Consider the following 20964-nt stretch of genomic DNA (forward strand, 5'->3'; position numbering starts at 1 on the left):
GTCTGTCAGAAATCATCCCAAGTTATCGATGTGCCGCAGAATAAGTCAATTTTTGCTAAATTCTCATAATCGGATTTCACTTACATGAAATGAACATAGAGGGTTACTGAATATGATGTCCTATGATAGATATGTTTCTACAGATTTAAACTACTAAAAATTTTGTTCTTGAGACGTACGCTATGAAAAAAACAGGGAAAATTTAAGGCCATAATACCAACAAGGAAGTTGATGAGTTCTGGTCCAACTGCTTTTTCTATGTTTTGCGAAAAATTCCGATAGTCTTGAGGCAAAAGTACTTGTTAAAAAAACCCTTATAACTGCTAAGAAAAGATAGAAGGAAAATAGGGCCAATATGGATCAAATAAGAATGCAATATATGTTACGTTAGAGGAAAGACAAGAAACAAACCACCCCAAGAGTGCATATGCATTAGCTAAGGATAGCTAAAAATTTCAAGTTAATAGCTAAGAGTATTTGGAGGAAAATTTAAAAAAATGAAACTGCAAGAACTCGAAATAAAAATTTAAAGCGGATATGTACTTACTTGGCAGCTGTGAATACTAAGGAGCTATTTGTGGCTATTGCGTTGATTGATGATTCGTGTGCTTTCATTTCACCTAGGAGAGAACAGGTATCGGAGGACCACAGTTTCAAGGAACCACTTCGACAGACGGACATCAGCAGTGGTTGATTAGGAACATATGCCAGTCCGCAGACCCAGTCTTTGTGGGCATTCCTCACAGACTAATAACAGAAAATACATTGAAAACATCATTAGGGAAGAGAGGTAAGCTCTTTCTTTGATCCACCCAATCCTCTGAGCCCACAGCGTGCGAGATTGAGCTGAGGAAATCGCTTTTGAGTGAATTTTTGAGAGTAAAAGCCCCTTAATGCCCGAGAGTCCTTTAAAATCAACACTAGCATTACATCTCTCTGATTTTACAAAGCCAAATTTTGAAGGAAACTTGTAGTTATTTTTTGATTAAGGTGATTCGATGGACGCCATATTTTGTGTCAGAACGGCATGCGATATATCGCATCAATTGGTTCCATTTTTTCAGGTACTCGTTGTTTTTCTCCAATTTTGAGATTGCAATTCTGTTGTCAGGAGACTAAAGCACTCACTTACCAATTTTAACAAAGAAATTCAACGTAATAAAGGCGTGATTTTATTAGAGAGAAAATATCGTATTTGAGTGCAGTTTCGATATCAGTATCGAATGCGATGTTTTCTCTCTGAAAAAACCACGCTTTTATTGCGTTGAATTTCTTTGTTAAAATTGGTAAGTGAGTGCTTTAGTCTCCTGACAACAGAATTGCAATCTCAAAATTGGAGAAAAATGATGAGTAGCTGAAAAAATGGAACCAATTGATGCGATATATCGCATGCCGTTCTGACACAAAATATGGCATCCACCGAATCACCTTAAACTCAAGTTTTGATGAAAAACTTCATTTTATTTAATGAGAGGAACACCAAAGCTTTTCATGAAATATCACTCCGCTTGTGAAAATAATACAAATGACACTCACGTGTATTTGGACTTCTTGATCGATGTCCCATTTCTTGATACAGGAATCACGAGATCCAGAGAAGCATATGTTATCCCTGACGACTAGAGACTGGACCCCATCATAATGGGGAGGTTCAAAATTAATGCGGGGAGCACAACTGCCTCCTGTTTGATGGGCTACTTCAAAAACCTGAAATAATCACAAATAACTAGTAGCAACGATATAACTCATGAACATTGCAGTTCGTTAGAGCTGCGGTCAAGAGCTAAAGATGTGTGACCGACAATTAGGTAACAACCTGAAATGTCACATTTTGAACATGCTGCTTAGCGGTTCCCATATGAACGACCACAAAAAGAGATCTCGGCTCCCAAAGTCCAATCTTTTGGGAAAAATGTCATGATAGGTCAAAAAATCAAAATTTAAATTTTTGACTGAAAACATTTCTCAGAATCTTACAAAAAAGGTTGTCTGCTACTTGGTTTATTTTGAAACCAGTGTGGGGCAAAAAGGTATTATAATTGAAAATTTTGAGCTTCAAACATGACTAATCGATAGTTAGGGTTGCTTCATTTTCATGTTTGAACTGAAAATTTCAAACTTTCATGACTTCAGTTTGGTTCGACATTCTCTGATGTTTTCCATGCTACATTATTTGTAAAATACTTTCCTTGCTGGTAGTACTTGTATCTTAATTTTAATAATTTTTACAATAGGATCCCTTTTGCTATAGGCCATGATGAGCACAAAGAAGTTAGTACGCAGTTATTTCAAACACTTGTAAAGAAGATACAGAGTTCTAAAAATTGGAAATTACATCACAAACGATAGAGCGAAAAATAACTGAAATCCGTGAAAATGAAGTTTCCATTTTTGGTGCTTGGCTACAGAAATAGTCCGGAGATTATGCTCCAAGTAACTGAAAATAATGATGAAATTATGAGAAGACAAATTTGGAGTGGATATTTCAGGATCCACTCCAAGGGAGCTTTTGAATTTTCAGGGTCAGAGGGGTAGAAAAGATAAACAAATTTAGGGTCTTAGATCTATCGATGGCCGATTAAAGCATACCTTAACATAATGATCCTTTGAGCCGGTGATCACTCTGTCCTCACCGGGGGTAAATTCATCCACAGCCAAACACATCACAGCCGCTGTATGCCCGCCAACTAATTTGCCAATTGTAGCATACCTAGGTGAAAAAGATCCGAAAGGTAATTACCAATATTTTGGGGAGAGATTTTGACAATTTGTTTAACCTGAAATGGGTCAGATGTAGTAATCACAGAATCTTGTTTTGATATTTTGAGCTTATAGATCATAAAAAAACAATAAATTTGTATAAACGCCTAGTTTCCATGCCCAATATTAGTGTTAATATGACTCTTTAACAAACACCATGCATGGCATCATCTACCATAGTAGTGCACATACCATCGCTTCTCCCGCTTCAGATTAATCAATTGGTAATATACACATTGTATCTTTGGTTGTTTGACTTAAAAAATGGATGACACCAAGGTGAAAGAGATCATGGTATGCACCACTGCGGTGGAGGACATCATGCACTATGTTTTTTGAAGGGTATTATCTCTGTTAATATAAGACATGTAGACTTTGGTGTTTAGATAGATGCTACTATTTTGATGACCTGCAATCATCAAAGCAGCTTGCAAATTCCAAAATTTTACGAGGAAATATTTGAAAATATGTAGCTCTAAAAGTATGTTCCAGGTGAATATCGCAAATCAGGAGACAAAACAACTGGCTATATTCACTCGGACAGTACTTTTGGAGTTATTTCAAAGCGTTTCTTGGTTAAATTTTATGCACGAAAGCCTGATTTACATTTGTGATGTGAAGCTCAGTAATTTTTAATAAATGTCCGAAGATCCAGAAATTATCAATTGTTCGACTGACTATCAAATCAGAGATCAACTCTCCAAATTCTCAAGAACCATATCAATAAACAGACAAGGTACCCAAGAAATTATCAACTTTTGGCGGATATAACAACAGTCCACCTCATTATCCCCTACTTGGCACGATTTGAAGACTTGAGGAAGTCTTTGAATCTTCGAAGGTGAACTATTAGGAAGAAAATTCCATATCTAGAGTATTTCGGAGACTCTCAGAGGAGCCTGCCATCTCCTAAGAGAGCATTCCCAGGATAGCTTGAGAGCCTGACAAATGACACAATGGGCCTGTTGCAAACTTTTGCTAGAGCAGAATGAAGAGTTGTTTCCTATAGATAATGCCTCAAAAATCACGATGAGCGCATCGGCATAGTCTGAAATGCACTCATAAATTCACAATCTGCGTAAGAAATTTGCGTTATTTTGAGCTTCCCGCTTCAAAAACGATACTACTGCACAGGTGAACATTTTGTTAGAGGAGTCGCTCCATCGTCGGCAATATTCATCATGGCCGACGCTTGCGCAGTTCCTCGCGTAATTCGAGGAGAGTTCAAGGTCAATTAAGGCGGGCGAGGAAAATATGAACGTAAACACGCCGATTGTTATATGGTTTAATCCTGTTCAGGTGTTATCTCGTCCCATCACACGTGTTTTGGCGGACTGGCGTCGGCCATGATGAGTATTGTCGCCAATGGAACGACTCCTCTAACAAAATGTTCACCTGTACCGTAGTATCGTTTTCGAAGCGGGAAGCTCAAAAAACCGCAAATTTCTTACGCAGATTGTGAAGTTATGAGTGCATTTCAGACTTTGCCGATGCGCTCATCGTGATTTTTGAGGCATTATCTGCAGGAAACAACTCTTAGTTTTGCTCTAGCAAAAGTTTGCAACAGGCCAATTGTAATTGATCCATTTTGAGATTACCTCACGAATGATTTAGAGTAAAAAACTTACCTTCGCATATCCCACATTTTGACCTTATCTCCTGCGGCGGTGTATAGGATTTTACCGGAGCTGTTAATAGCGATATCGTTCACTTGCGTTTCTCCAGTGGGCATTTGTGCTGTGTTCATGTGGCCATTACTTACAAGCCCCGATGACCTAAAGAAAAGATTCTATGTTAGATAATGAGAGCATTACAATTAAAAAATCATTGGTAAAATTGAAAATCTTAAAGGAAGAGTTCCAGGGATTTGTTTGTCACAGATTTTAGACACTCTTCATTGGACTCATCTGCACATGATAAACCGGTTGAGCTTAAAAAATTATCTTCATTTGAGAATTCATTATCAGTATACTGCACTCTTGCCAAAAGTTTTCAACCTGATTTCGTTGTTTCTTTTTTCCAATTTTTGCTATTCACATATTGCAATGAGGCGCTTCAATGTGAGTCAATAGTTCAACAAGTATAACATTATGAAAATCCAATCCCATTTCCTATTGAAAAAATACTAATAATACACACGACAAAATGCTTTTATTAAACTTTTCTTTCATCTGAGGCTACAGGAATAAAAACGCACGATGAGAATTTACTGACCCTGTTGAATGCTCACTTGCTCACAGACAGAAATCTCAGACTGTGGCGTTGCAATTTTCCCAAAATATTATATTGAAAAGGACAACTGATGAGTATTGTCTCCAAAATTCTACTGATTCTTCTCCACCTTACACAGAATATATATACAAATTTCACACAGTAATACTAGTTTTTGAGACAGTTTGAGACATCATGATCAAAATACATGTTTTTAATTTTCACCAGCACTATAAATTTGTGGACAGTTTCCAAGGAAATTTTGAATATAGATAATACATAAATTGCATTCAAATATACTTGGGAGTGAAAGAAGATTTGACGGTAAAAACTTTAAAAAGTACAAATTGTACGGAATTTGAGTAAAATCCGGAGGAGAAGAATGTAATTACCACAGCGTTTTGATACAGGAAGGACTCCGCAAATCCCAAATTCTCACTTGAGCAGAGGAAGCGCTCAGAATTGTTTGAGTTGCCTCATTATATTTCACAGCCACAACTATATCCCGTCCGTATAGGCACTGCACTTCTTTGCCCTCATGCAGATCCCAAACTTTGACGGTTTTATCTGGAAGAAAAATGTAAAATCCGATTAAAAATCAATCTAAAGTAAACAAAACAAAAAAATAGAGCAATCAGAATCATAGGAAAACCCCTTGATCCTATTTCACTAAATTCGTTAAAAAAATTGTTGTTCACCAAGTCCATAATTTTTAAGCTTGGACAGACGATAAAAATAAAGTAAGGGGTGTAAAGGTTGCCGAACAATTAGTATCTAGAATTTATATACATTTTCCAAATGTTGTGATTCAAAATTTTTTTGAGACCATTAAAAGTGTTTTTATCTACTACTTGTGCTGTCTTTTTCAAGGCCTCTCCAAGGCCAGGACCGTGGAAATTGCGGTTTTTTGCACATTAAATACATGATGGTAGGAACTATAGCAGCAACATTGCGCACAGCATCACATTGCTGTAAAGCATCCACAAATACATTATAAAAAAACTGTATGAGGGTTGGAAAATTCACTTTTCAGTCCCACTTTTGTCCATTGACACTTACAAACTTCCATTTCAAAGACTCATCTTGCTCAAGCGGTCATTAAAATGTGAAATAAAATAATACGGATTTTTAGCTGGCGCCAAATCTCTTGGTATTTCATGCATAGTTTTTTCACCACTTGACCTCATTTCATCAGAGACTTCGAGAATGAAAACGGACAAAACTTCTTTTTTTTTTTCAAGTCTTTAATTCATTCAGATTTCAATAGTGTTTATGAGATAAAAGAGAAATGAATACTCTACCTCGGGAAGCACTAAATAGTAAGTCCTCTGAAGCGTCTAGTGCAAGCACAGCTCGGGCATGGCCCGTAGCGACATGCGTACATATTAAAGGTGACCTAACGCTTGCCTGTAAATTAAAATTACAATTATTAGGATTTTGACAAGAATTTAAGAGGAGACTTAGTAAAAAATTTTCGGTTTCAGAGACTGCCGTTGATGAGCTAAAACAGTGCCTTTAATCTTACAACTGAGAAACACAAAACATTTCAATTTTAACAACACATAAATATAGTTTTTAGAGGCAAAGAGATAAATGAGCTATTCTATCTTTGGAATCTTGAATTGGTATCAAGTGAAAAGAATGACGAAAAAATTTCGTTAGGGCACTCAATATTATAAGCGATAATTTTCAGACAATTGAATGACAAAATGTTACATCTCTTGTGAATCGATTGCCCAAGTACGAAACCACGTATCTCTGTTTGTGGCACATGTGGCGTTAGGGTGTTGCAGAGCGCTAGAGTGCTTTGTTGGAGCGACTTTTATGTATGAGGGTTGTCCAGACAGTAAGTTTACCTGTTCAATATCTCCTAAGCTAAGATAGGTAGAGAAAATCTGTAAAAAGTATTAAAAAGCCACTACTCTAGGCTCTCCAACGCGCTATAGATTTTTAAATTTGGCTTGATAAAATTCTAGGAAAAAGGGTTTTTCTGAACCCACCTCCTTTCCGCACGGGTCCAAAATTTTACGAAGCTTCATTCGCAAGTGAGCCCCTGTGTCTATCGCTCATGGCCAAAAAATGGCTTAGAGGTGGTTGAAACACATATAAAACATAAGTAAGGACATTTTCCAACAAGGAAATAGCAGGATTGACCGTATTTACTTTGATTATTGGTGGGTTTGGACTGCAGTACATGGAAATGTTAAGCTACATTTAGTCAACTTGTGGAGTTGTAACGTTGAATTTGGTTTCAGTGTCTGAATAAGGCTCTATTATTCGTTCTCTTGCGAAGGAAGGTGACCCTAGCTGCTTAAATTCAGGTTCATTTATGGTAAAAGAGTTGTAAAGGTTGCATATTTGTCCAAAAAATGCATCTTTGACAAAATTTCTTCGAGAACGGGCAGGCTAACTTGAATTCTTATGAAGGATTCAGTTAGCTAGTGAGAATTAACGTTCACGATTTTGTAAACTTTTGCTCGGATGCAACTGATTTTGAAGTAAACATGGCTAACCCTAAAATTTTTGATGAAAAATTACTTACTTACGTTTTACATGTGTTTCAGCCACCTCTGAGCCATTTTTTGGCCATGAGCGATAGACACAGGGGCTCACTTGTGAATGAAGCTCCGTAAAATTTTGGACCTGTGTGGAGATGAGGTGGGTTCAGAAAGACCCTTTCTTCTAGAGTTCTATTATGCCAAATTTAAAAATCTATAGCACGTTAGAGTGCCTCGAGTAGTGACTTTTTAATGATTTTTACAGATTATCTCCAACCATCTTAGTTTAGGAGATATTGAACAGGTAAACATACTTTCTGGACGACCCTCGTACGTAAGCATGAATAATTTTTTACAGCCTGACATTCCATCAAACTTCAGAGAAGAAAGATACCTTGGGTAAAGTGAGCGAGATTTGTGAGTTACTTACCCTCCCTTGGTAGACTTGGATGACGCCCTTGCCTCTATGCTGGTCGTTCGACACGGTGGTTCCGGACGTAAGACGCGAGAAGACGTTCTCCTCTCTGCTTGTCAATCTCCGGTAAGTCGGGGGTGAATTAGGAGGGCTCTTGTCCAGACCCTGATCCCTGTTAGTTAATTAGTGTTACAGTTAGTGGGATGGAGACATTACAGTAAGCATTACAGGACAAATCTAAATCTCAAGTTAAGTGATTTGATGCTTCCGTTTATTGCACTAGCAGGAAACGTACAGATTATTAAAAAGCCAGTGAATGAACAGTTTGGTGCATGTAATCATGTCAGAGCTGAGGTAATTATGACTCGCTGAAGGGTTTGCAATTACGGTTTTCTATTTCAGGGACAAACTTACAGTTCATATCTGCATTCTTATGTCCTCTCAGTAAATTATGAATGCTGAGAATGATGAGAAAAAATGTAAAAAAGTCGGGCAAAATGAGCCATTAGGAGAAAAATTTAGAATTAGTTGACTGGAACACAGCTTTATGGGGTTGATTCTCAATCATGTGGTGTAAAAAACCCTTAAAATTCCAAACTATTGACTCCTTTGAAGCATTTCAAAGGTAGTTTTTTCGCTACCCCGACCAATTTAAATTTTCAACTTGAAGCCCACTTTGCCTGACTCCATCATAAAAGTGCCTAGCAGGAATATGGCAAGTTTGAGACTGAAAATCAACGCACTCGATGCAAAACAGTGCTTTGATTAATTACTTGAGCTTGGAATATGACTTAGAGATAAACAAATTTTAAAAGTTAAGGGGATTAATGGTAATTTTAGACTAGTTTTAGAACAACATCATTATACAGCATATACAAATGGTGCTTTTAGATACATATTTACAAAACAATTAAGGCTCTCATTTAAAAATATCTACACACAAGCAAAACAGGGGAAGGTTCTGCTGAGAGGAAATGGGTCTCTCTACTTTTTAATTGTTGATTTCACAATTTTTAGAGCAATACTGCTGCAATCATGTTAGAGGGTGAAATTTAATACCGCAATTATAAATGAGAAATGACCCTGACTCACATGAAACACATGGGAAGCATGATTTTCCTGCAAAGGAGGAATGAAACTATGGGATGAACTTCAGATAAATATGAATACTTAAATACGGTTTGGGGAAAAGTTTCTAACATCTAACTACAAGAGAGAAGATACGTATGGTACAGAAAAATAAAATTCAAAAGACAGTCTAGACAAGAACAGAGGCATGACGTCTTAAATAGTTTTCGTCACACTACGAACAAAAAACCAAAAAAATAATTATCACATGCACAAATGGAAAGAAAGATGAAGAGGGAATCCCATTCAGACTGGAAATGAGTGTTTTCTTTACATTATATCCATAGATCCTAGGCGCATGATCCAAGAGAGAGTACATCTTGGGGTTGGATTTTTTAAAGAATGGTTGCTTTTTCTCATTGGAAATTAAAAATACCACAATTATGAAATCTCCTTGCACAGTTAGCGAACCATGGAGCACGCTTTAATCTCCTGTAATAATATGTAAAACTTCCGAATTTCACAATTGGCTGATGCAATTTTGAAAATATGATCATGCCAAAATTTGGGAGGGGTAAGCTAACGAGACACACAAAAAAAAATAAAAATAAAAAAAAATGTTTAAAAAATCAAGAATGTAAAAGAAGAAGGGGCTTTTTGTGATGTTTTCATGACTTAATACAATCTCTGCTGTTACCTTGGCTGCTATTTCTGCAGAGATAATGGGTTCCAATTGAAAAATAGGGGGGAAGGGACATTTATTACCACTCAAAACCTGCGAAAAATTTATTGAGAGAATGGTTCTGGCCAGAGAAACTATTTCTACAGATCATAGATAAACACAAAGCTTAGTAAACAAAAAAAAAACATACTTAATTTAGAACGTTCATGGATAAAAAAAAACCCCACTAAACTCTGAACAAAATATATTCTGCAAGAGAAAACATATGCAAAAGGAATGAAGATACAGCCGTGAGCACAAATCTCTACATTCTTTGCAGAAAAAAATACAGAACTTGGGGTCCAATCTAAGATTTTTCGTTTTTAACGTAGAATGAATGAGGAAATTAAAAAAAAAAATGGAAGCGCTGAAGGTCAAACAATGTAATTTTCTGCATCCAAACGCTAAATGTCCCCATATGTATGCATCAAATGCAAGTAAAGGGAAAAAAGAAGCACATTGGGAGACAGTAAGGAATGTTGCTGCAAACCAGGGGAATAAAAAACTACAATAAACATACTTTTTATCAGGCACATCAACCATTTGATCGACAAAAGAGCTGAAAAGAATCATATAATATCCTTCTAAGAAAATGAATGTCAGGTCCTATCTCTACTTTACTCAGAAGTTAGTTTCAAAAGCATGCAAATTGATATAACTACCGACAGGAGACAGATAAACAGGATGCAATAAGGCATGGTTAGTAATACGGACACTCACATAGAGCCAGATTTGCCAAGCAGATTTGTTGAACTGTTAATAACGAAAGTATTACGTCTTAACCGCGGCGAACTGGGTGGTTCGAAATTTCTCCGACTCAGCACTGGCGAGGGCTTTAGCAGGTCTGGTTTAGTATACAAATTTCTAAAAAAGAAATACAGAATGAAAGAAAGATATGTAATATGACAGTAGAAAGATGAACTCAATCAACTCAGTGAGATTCTCAGTAAAGCTTAATTGAAACACACAAAGATTAAATAAGAGCAGAGAATGGTTTAACACATTAAAATTTCCAGTTCGGAGCTCAGCACAGCTTTAAAATACCAGACTACAGATGAGTTCCTTCCTCCGGGATGCATGGAAAATTGGACCTTTTAATTTTATATTATGTGATTTGAAAATGTATTTATTTGTTGAATTATTGTCTCCTAGGAAGTATGAAAAATTTTAAATCAAATTTTGATTTTCTTACCAAAAAAAAAAAAAAAAAAAAAAAAAAAAATAAAAAAAAAAAAAAAAAAAAATTAAACCTCAGAGTATAAGATGTGTTTTTACATTTTATCTCATATCTTGGGTGCTTTTAATTTTAATTTATCACGCTTGTCCTCGTCACTAGATACAAAAATATTTTGGTTTGTCCTGTTTAAATTTATAGTTAGAAACTATTTTATACTGACACCCTAGCACAGGGGCTCTCATTCCCAGAAGATGAATAAATGTGTCTTATGTTTTAACATATGATGTCTGTCCTTTAGGGTAAACACACATTTATATCAATTTTTATAAAGTTCATTAATTTTGTTCCTTTTATGAATGCCTGATACAATAATGAGTGAAAAGCAGGATTTAAGCCCTAGTCAAAGAAAAAAGAAGACCTTGGCAAGATGTCACAGAGTGTTTTTGGTTCATTCATTTATATTTCTAATAGTATTGCATTGTATTTTAAAATGCTTTGTCGATCATATTTATTGAGGATCATGCCACCAGGCAGCACACGAGAGGTTAACGAATATGAATCATTTCTTGATGAATTCTGATGGATGAGGAAGAGACGAAAATATTGAACTTGAGGTTCACTAAGCTTGCTCCATGCTAGCTGAGCTGATGATTTAAAAGGTATGAAAATGACTGTTTCTGTCTTGTGTGAATCACCGCAAAGGCAACCTAGGCTGGCATCGTGCAGCAAAGCATCTGAAATCTCAAGCTTAGTGTACTGATGTCTAAACCCACCTAAGGGTCATAAAGGTCTGAAGTGCCGAAGTTCTAAAAATTCTTGAACATGAAACCAAAAAATTTGGTGCCAATTAATTAAAAAAAATTTCCCGACTAAGGTCATTTGGAAACCCTGATGAAGTCATAAACCACCAAATATTCATACTGAGTTGAAAAGATGGACACATAGAAAACACATTAGATAACTTTAAAGAGAATCATGCACCCCCCCCCCCCCCAAAAAAAAACATGTAATACATGCACTCAAAGCATAGTCGCTAATATACTGCCTTGATAATTTTATGTTGGAGGTACAAAAATCACTGCTGCTCAATCTTCTCTTTATTATTACAAATAGTTGTACATACTTATTACAAATATGTAGTTCAGTTGTTCAGGGAGTCACATATTTCATAAGACACACGGCAAAAGCCTTTGTGGGTTGATTAAGTGACATTTTAGGTGAAACACAATCTATTCTGACACCATCATCATACATATACTACTGGATCTTATATTCATAGTGCTCATAATTGTTCTGATGTATTTCATCTAAATCCTCATTATTTCATTTTATTTTTTTGATAAATAATTGAATAATTTTTTTCCAGATGATCGTGATAAAATCCTTTAAATATTTTTAAAAGATAGAGGAAAAATAAAAAAAGGGGGTCGTGAAAGTTTCGAAGAGATTATATCATTAAAGAAATGAAAAATGTAAAAAAAAAAGAAAAAAGGTAAAATGAAAAAACAAAAAAATCTAATTGGTGCGATAACTTTTGCAAATGGCACACATATAAACACATGAATTAGAATTTGGAAGCACATAGAAAGTAGTTGATCGATCTTACTTGTTGGAGGCTGGGACAGAAGGAACTCGCATGATGCTCGCTTTATGAGGCGGCGCCATCAATATATCAGGGCCGGAGAGACCGTTGTCTGCATCACCCAAGAGCTCTACAGGGGGAGGTTGTTTGCCAAACAATAAATCTTCCTGGTAAGCGGAGCGCCGTCGGTGCTTTCCAGATGCAGGACTAGTAGGAGCAGTAACACTTAGAGGCTTCAAATTACCACTAAAAAAGAGAGCATATTGTTTACTTTAGACATTTACTCAATGACGCTCATAACAGAAGGATAAAAGAAATCTTCCCTAGGTGTAATGGGTGTTAAAAAAAAGTGTAGAAAACAGCCAATATTTTGCTTTTCAGTTAAGGTGATTTGATGGACACTATATTTTGTGTCAGACGGCATGCAATGTATTGCATTAATTGATTCCATTTTTTCAGCTACTTGCCATTTTCCTCGAATTTTGAGATTGCAATTCTGTTGTCAGGAGACTAAAGAATTCACTTACCAATTTTAACAAATAAATACAATGTAATAAAGGCGTGGTTTTTTCAGAGGAAAAATATCGCATTCGAGTGCAGTTTCAATATCAGCATCGAAAGCGATATTTTTCCTCTAAAAAAAACCACGTATTTATTACATTGAATTTGTTTGTCAAATTTGGTAGGTGAATTCTTTAGTCTCCTGACAACAGAATTGCGATCTCGAAATTCGAGAAAAATGACGAATAGCTGAAAAAATGGAACTGATTGATGCGATACATCGCATGTCTTCTGACACAAAATATGGCGTCCATCGAATCACCTTAAGCTTGAAACTCCACTGCACAAAAGTTGCTGAAGTAACATCCTGGTTGTTATAAATCTGCGCTACAGCTCTTGAATGTTAATCTTGACGCTACGGTTCTTGATTCAACACAGCTAGGATGTTACTTCAACAGCTGGAGTATCCATAGTAACATTCAAGAGGTGTCACACAGATTTTTAACATCCAAGATGTTACTTCAGCAACTTTTTTTCCCGTGTCATCTCTTTTTTCTTGAAATTGGCACATTAAGAGTTTTATTTTGATACTTGATACATTCAGAAGATTTTGCCGGATGTTTTTCTTGAAACTGATGCATTAAAAAACAAAAGAATTTCACCAAAGTCAAATCCGGGGCAAAGAGAGCCATTTCTTTTCTTCTCATTCCTTCATGTTTAAGGCTTACTAATCCTTTTTTTAAGTGAATGAGAAGTGGCGGAAGAAATTTGACATCATCTAAAGTTGATATAGCATTTTTCTTTGGCAATGAGGTATAATAAATGAGTGCTACTTAACGAGAGTCCTATTCAGAGTTATACTCACTTATCTTGAGTTGGAGAAGGAGACCTAGAGGACGCGGCTGAACTATTACAGCTATCTCGTAGACCCGGTTGATGACTACCATTGCTAGTAACACTCGCTACCATCACAGCATCATCCCTGTCCAACATGTGTTTAAGTAGCTGTTGCTGCAGTTCATTATCCTTTTCGATTTCTTTCAAGCGAGCTTCCAGTTCTTTTACGGCTGCTTCCTTTTGCGCTGCTAAACATGAGTGATGCAACGTTGAATTATACAATTTTTCTATTAAGTAAGAGGCTTCGCTCAGATCCTGGATACCAGAAACCAAGTCGGTGCTGTCCAGCACGACTTTAGAGTCTTCGACTTCGATGATGTTGCGCTGGACTTCTTTAATACTATCGTGAATGTAGTCTAAGTTCAATTGCAGAGTTTCGATTTCTTCTTCGATATCGGGAATGCTTGGATCACGGGGGTTCTGCCTTTTCACTTCGTTAAGTTGTTTAATTTTTGATTCTTTATCCTGATGCAACTCTTTCCGTTCCGCCATTAGCCTTTCCATATCCCTCTCTAGAGCGACGACTGATTGTTTGTTCAGAGTATTTGTGGTGATGTTCTTTTCAAGCGACTGCCACTTATGTTTTGCGATTTTGGGCGAGACCGTTGTTGTGTTGCCGTTAACAATTTTAGAGGTTAAAATCCTACCAGCTGCTTTGGTGCTGAGACCTCCTCGGGCTTGCTTTCGCAGGGCGGTGACTTCTTCCTGCTTCCGTTTCAACACGACATCTTTGACTCGTTTTTCGGCTTCTAACGATCGGATCATGTTCTCCGCTTTCCTGGATTCTTTCCTCAACTGAGCAATTTCCCTATTCCGTCGCATTTCCATATCCTTATGCCTTGTGTTCTCTTCTTTCATTTTGTTGATTAGTTTTACTTTGTTCCTCTTCATATCCGCAACTTCTAACCTGAGGGTTTTAATTTGATTTTCGTACTGTGATTGGCTCCTAAGGAGTTTGGCGTGTTCTTTTTTGGCAGATTGCAGGGTTCGTAGTTCTCTCTGCATGTTGTTTAGTTTACTTTCGTATTCATCACGAACTTTACGGACCTTCTCACTTGGCTGATTGTTGTTTTGGTTGCTAAACGATGCCAGGACTTTGTCTCTTTCATCTTGCGTCGCTTTTATCTTCGCTTGAAGAGCCATTAACTTTTCTTCATAATGCTGTTTCAGACTTTGCAGCCTCTTTTGGGATTTTTCTAGTTCTTCTATTAACTTCTGTTTTAAGTTGATGTCCGTTGTTAAATCGGCTAATTCTTGACTAAACTCACTGCCATCGTTACTCTGTTTATCACCCGAGTCATCGTCCGACTCCGTGGCCTCTTCGTTCTCCTCAGAATTCTCACTTTCTTCTCCTACTTCGTATTTTTTTGTTGAGCTATTGTCACTATCACAGCGGCTACGAGCGAGAGCTTCCAGATCCTTTTGAAGGCCTTTCTTAGCTTCAGCAATTAGATTGCCTACGGATGAAGTATCATTGACAGGATTCAAAATAAAACTATTTGAATGTGAAAGTGGATTGTGAAAGCTTTTCGGTGCGGGAGATCGACTGAAGTTTTTCCGTAATTGAGCGCAAAGGAATTCAGATTCTAAAAGTTTGGCACGTAATTCCTCAATCTCTTTCAAGTATCCTTGAATCATACCAGTCATCTCCGAGTCGCTGCCTCCAGCACCAGAGTTCAGCCACTTACCCATGGCTTTCCCTGCTAGTAACTCCGAGTTTTTCGCACTAAGAGTATCGATTGTCTCCTGCATTGCTTTCACTCGTGTCCTCAAATTATTCAACTCTGTTTGAAGCATTGTATTTTCATGGAACATGTCATTGATAGCTTCCGTGCCATCTTCGCTAACGACTCTTTTGCCTTGTTTGTATTCTAAAAGTTCTAATTGTAATTGCTGAATCTCCTGACGCAGCAGCTGGATGGTTCTCGAGGACTTATCTTGGTTTATCATGACCTTATTTTGAATGTTCCTAGCACGGTTGGCGTATTTTAAAGTGTTCAATGTTTCCATGAAGTCTCTATCACTTGGAGAAACGCAAGCTATCATTACAGTTTGGCTATTCCCACCTAGTGAGTCTTGAAGCAGTCTTGTGAGTTTCGAGTCTCGATACGGGACATGAAGTGCCCGTTTCGATTTATCACCTAAAGCAGATATGACGTTTCCTAGAGCGAGGAGACCACAATTGATTGATATGCCTTCTTTCGCTCGCTCTCCTGTAGCACCAGTTCTTTTCAGTCGCTCGGAACCTGCTAGATCCACGAAATGGAATTTGGCACTTAAAGTTTCGAACTCTTTGTTCCCTGTACTTGTTACGCTGCTGGTCATTGACTCTGAATTAGAATCCGCCTCTTCATCCTAAAAAAAAAGCAAAGAATAAATTAAGGTATGGTCAAAAATCATAGCTCAGACAAAGAAGGCTGAAAATGATTTATATTTGACTAATAAAAGTTTAATTTTCAACAATAATTATAATATCTTTTTTCATCTCTCTCGAAAATAAAATTAAACTCAACGAGTAGAAACGAAGTTCATATACACAAGGTGTCTTGAAACGCAATAAAAAATTTCCTGACTTTTCCAGGTTTCCCCAGACGAAAATTATCAAAATTTTCCGACTTTTCAAATTGACTATTTGAATACATACAACTAGAAATGGACGGTTTTTGGCATTAATTTCACAAATATAGCATAAAAAAGTGAATATTTTTCTTTGAGTATTTATATTTATTGAGTTATTATATTTGAGATTCTTTGCTCAAGGTGAATCTCCCCAAGATTTAATTTCAATTTTTTCAAGGTCTTTTCATGTTGGGTGAAATGAAATGTAAGCTTCCACTTCAATTTCTTGCGGAGACATTATCGATTGCAGTTCATTTGTAACTGTTTTCGAGAGTTCTTTCTCTAAGTTTTGGTATCTAGTCCCGAAAGTTAAGAATTAACGTTTACAAGAAAAATTATGTTCACTCAAACTTGCCTCTATTTTGACCAGCCGTTTTTGTTCGATATGGAGGGTGAAAATAGCATGACTCCGAGAGGATTGAGAGTTCATTTGAGTGCTAGCTGTTGTTCGGGACAAGGCACCTTGCTTGAGACACTGCAGAGCATCTTCGGCTGAGTGAATTACTTTGGACGTAACGCCGGTGACGTAGATAGAATGTTTCGAATCTTCATGGATGCGGATGCCACTTTTACACTGAAACAGAAATGCAAAATTAAATATTAGAGTTATGAAATGATCAACTTTTGGACTCCTCACGAAAGAACAGCTTGACGTTTGACCAAAAAATATTCTTAACACAATGATTTCAGTTTGGGAAAAGAAAAATCATTATATATATGATGATTCAATTTTCCTCTTTGCCATTATTGAACCAGCGACTTTGATGCTGGATAAAACACCAGTACATTGATAGTTAAATTTAGAAACCACTTCATGAGATTGGGAGGCTCCAAAATTTCCAAGTTTTCATTTTTTTTAAAGAGAGATAAGCTTTTGATATTGGATATTTTCGAGGAATATTTATCAAACAGAGTGGGAAAATCATAGAAGTTTTTGTTGAAGTACATTGATTGCTTTCCTGACTAAAAAACTAAGTCCGACGGGAAGTCTACGACACAAGTCTTAAGTGGGCAATTCTAACAGCTTGGAGCTGTTTTTGCACTAGGAGCTGCTGCAGATAGACAATTTTTTTCTGTGCCGAGAGTAGCTGAAACCAACTCAAGGACCTCATTTCTTCTATGATTGTTAAATTACACCTGGAGAAAGTAATAATACTTCTATCTATTGATATACATCAATATTGCATACAGCAGATCCTCGGTATCCGCGAGGGATACGTTCCGCGAAAACCTCGCGGATACCGAATTCGCGGATATGGTAGCATCACTCTTATGGAGAATCGGGGGAACGAGGACGGATTAAATGAAAAAAGTCAACTTTTACCTAATTCTTTCTCAAATCAACCCCTGCTGGCACCAAAATGTTTTGAATAAGAACTTTCAGAGGATGAGAAAAATTCATGGAGTTTTTGCACTTTAGTTTGGTTGGATTAAAAAAGCGCTCAGTGGCAATCTTTTTTGGTCTATTAACCGATTCGCGGATAAGCAAGCCACGAGTTCGCAGATACTGGGGCCATGCAGCTAAAAGCCAACCGCGAACGAGCGAATTCGCGGATACCGAACTCGCGAATACCGCGGATCTACTGTACAATCACTGGTGCAGGACGGACTTACCTTACTAAGGGCATATTTTCGGGTGTTGTCGAATAGATTGATGACCCAATCGCGGATAAGCGAATTCGCGGAAACCGAAATCGCGAATATCGGGTATCTACTGTGCAATTAAATTCGATTGGTGGAGGACGGACTTACGTTACTAAGGGCATAATCCCGGGTGTTGTCGAATATATTGATGACCTCCTCGTTGACCCAATCGCGGAGAAGCGAATTCGCGTATACCGAAATCGCGAATAACGGGTATCTACTATACAATTTAATTCGATTGATGGAGGACGGACTTACCTTACTAAAGGCATAATCTCGGGTGTTGTCGAATAGATCGATGAGCTCAATGACCCAATCGCGGATAAACGAATTCGCGGACACCGAACTCGCGAATATCGGGGATCTACTGTACAATTGAATTCGATTGGTGGAGGACGGGCTTACCTTACTGAGGGCATAATCTCGGGTGTTGTCGAATAGATCAATGACCTCCTCGCTGACCCAATCGCGGATAAGCGAATTCGCGGATACCGAACTCGCGAATACCGGGGATCTACTGTACAATTAAATGCGATTGGTGGAGGACGGACTTACCTTACTAAGGGAATAATGTCGGGTGTTGTCGAATAGATTGATGACCTCCTCGTTGACCCTATCGCGGATAAGCGAATTCGCGGATACCGAAATCACGAATACCAAGGATCTACTTTACAATTCAATTCGGTTGGTGGAGGACGGACTTACCTTACTAAGGGCATAATCTCGGGTGTTGTCGAATAGATCGATGACTTCCTCGTTGTAAAGTTCAAGGAACTGAGCGACAACTGTGAACCTGGGTGGAGGATCGCCCGCATTTATTGCTTCTTCTGTGATTTGAGCAATCCCGCGGAAGAGGTGATCGATGGCTCGAGGTATGATTCCGATCTGGTCTTCGTTGATGTCCAGGTCGAACCCTGTGCCCATTGTATACGTCTTTCCAGAGCCAGTCTAGAAAATGAAAATTGAAATTAAGGATGAATAAATAATAAAAAAAACCCTTAAAATTACGTCTTCATCTTGTTGAGACATTATTACACTGTTATTCATAGCTTTAGCATAGATACTTGTTTATATTGCCATTCTGGAAGGTAACGATAAATGCAAATCTTTGAAAAAAAGGAAGAAATGGCAGCAAACTTGGTTGTTTCATCCGAGATGAAATTTTTCATGAAGCCAAGTTTTGTTGAGGAAAATTCAGATTATTTCCCAGGAAGAATATTCAAAAAAACTTGCCTAGTTGCTCATTCAACTAAGTCTCAACAATGAACACTTGATTACAAGGATCATTTGTCACTCTTTCTGTGTTACAAAAAGTTTAATTGATTTGAGGGGCTTAGAGGACAAGGCGCATAAGTGCAGTTTTTGCTACTTCGAGAAATACGTGTTTCAAGTTTCAAAATTACATGGATCCTTGTGGCGGAAAGAAAGTTCAAACTGACTTTTTGACAGAATTAATTTTTTACAGAATGTACATTAAGGCTAGTTTTACTTGAAAACATTAAAAACTCGAGTTTTTCAAAAACTGCACTTGTGCGCCTTAATTGTCCTCCAAGCCTTTTATAAAACACTATACCAGGATGGGCAAGAGAAAAGCTCGATAAGCCGTGACTTTTCCAATTTTTATGTTAATATCATCCGGTTTGGACTTCTGTTCCAGCATCAAGAGGGAAAATTTTTTCTTAGGGAAGGAGAAATCACGTCCCCCGAACCCCAGGAGAAGAGTGCTCTCCCAAAATACCAATATTTGCAAATGGGAATTCCCAGCTTATAACACGCGTATCGAACGTTTCTTTTGCCTATCCCTATACTTGAATCAAACCAGGGTTGCTACGAAATTTAGAAAATGAAATTCCCTGCCATTTCCTTGATTTCCCTAGCAAAATTTCCTGACAATTATAGATGTACCAGATGATTTAAAATACACTGGAAAAAAAACACATTGGATCTAGAGTCCAGATTCTTGAAAATATTGACAAGAAAAAATACTCTTGATTCAATCAGATTTTTGCTTATCAAAAGGAAATCCGCTCAAATTAAGAGGTTTGGTTCTTGATTTAAGCAAAAATCCGATTGAATTCAAGAGTATTTTTTCTTGTCGATGTTTTTAAGAGTCTGGACTCTATATCCAATGTGTTTTTTTTTCCAGTGTACGTAAATTGAAATAGTTTCCATGCAAAATCTGCTGTTCGAAATGCCAAACCTATTCTGGAAAGCAAATAAAGGTGAAGTAACAATTGGACCGCGTTGAACAGAAAGGAACCAAGCTATTGCCAAATTTAATTGGGCAATTTAATTTTTTACATGAAAACGATTGTGCGGATTTTCGTGCAAATTTTAGTGGATTTCCTCCATAGTACGAAACAAATTCCTTAAAATTTTCAGAGGAATCCACACAAACGGTCTCTGGTAAAAAAATATATTGCCCTGTTAAATTTGGCAATAGCTGATGTGGCTTGGTTCCTTTCTGTTAAACGCGGTCCAATTTTTCCCTGACACTTTAGTCTAGAGTACCTATATTGAGAGAGTATGGCCACTGGTGTTACCACCTCTGATTGGCTCAGCCATCTTAGGCTGAATGGAGCCCTTAGGGCCCAAAAATGGCGGACGCCATAAATTAATGTAATGCAAAATTACTCAAAATGTAGTTTTCTTTGCTTATCGTAACGAGAAATTTACAAAAATGCACCATTGCGACTTCTTTACATATTTTTAAGGCTAATCATGTGCAATTTTTGAGAAAAATTATCTTAGATATCGTAAGGTTGGCAGCAAGTGCGGTTGGTGATAACGGTCAAAAGTTGGCAATGACTCCCCCTCTCATCCACAAAAACCAAAACAAAGCACCGCCATTTTTGGGTCCAAAGCCTCTCC

General features: G+C 37.3%; 1 protein-coding gene across 4 annotated transcripts in view; it reads right to left on the reverse strand.

Moving 5' to 3' along the window:
- Klp31E (kinesin-like protein 31E) overlaps positions 1–20964 on the reverse strand; it is a 143221-nt gene that overhangs the window by 7279 nt on the left and 114978 nt on the right. For 2 of the 4 annotated variants that reach the window (XM_072303847.1, XM_072303845.1), the window contains exons 3-14: positions 18799–19041; positions 16805–17023; positions 13799–16185; positions 12457–12678; positions 10394–10537; positions 7900–8056; positions 6273–6378; positions 5364–5538; positions 4389–4535; positions 2590–2710; positions 1537–1707; positions 548–747 (exon numbers count right to left, since the gene is read on the reverse strand). In XM_072303847.1, coding sequence (XP_072159948.1) covers positions 548–747; positions 1537–1707; positions 2590–2710; positions 4389–4535; positions 5364–5538; positions 6273–6378; positions 7900–8056; positions 10394–10537; positions 12457–12678; positions 13799–16185; positions 16805–17023; positions 18799–19041 — 4292 coding nt within the window. Of the gene's footprint in view, positions 1–547; positions 748–1536; positions 1708–2589; positions 2711–4388; positions 4536–5363; positions 5539–6272; positions 6379–7899; positions 8057–10393; positions 10538–12456; positions 12679–13798; positions 16186–16804; positions 17024–18498; positions 18544–18798; positions 19042–20964 lie in introns of all 4 variants that reach the window. The other 2 variants (XM_072303846.1, XM_072303848.1) reach the window with 2 other exon arrangements.

The sequence above is a fragment of the Bemisia tabaci genome, chromosome 8 (assembly GCF_918797505.1).
Source record: "Bemisia tabaci chromosome 8, PGI_BMITA_v3".
In the NCBI taxonomy this organism is placed as follows: Eukaryota; Metazoa; Arthropoda; class Insecta; order Hemiptera; family Aleyrodidae; genus Bemisia; species Bemisia tabaci.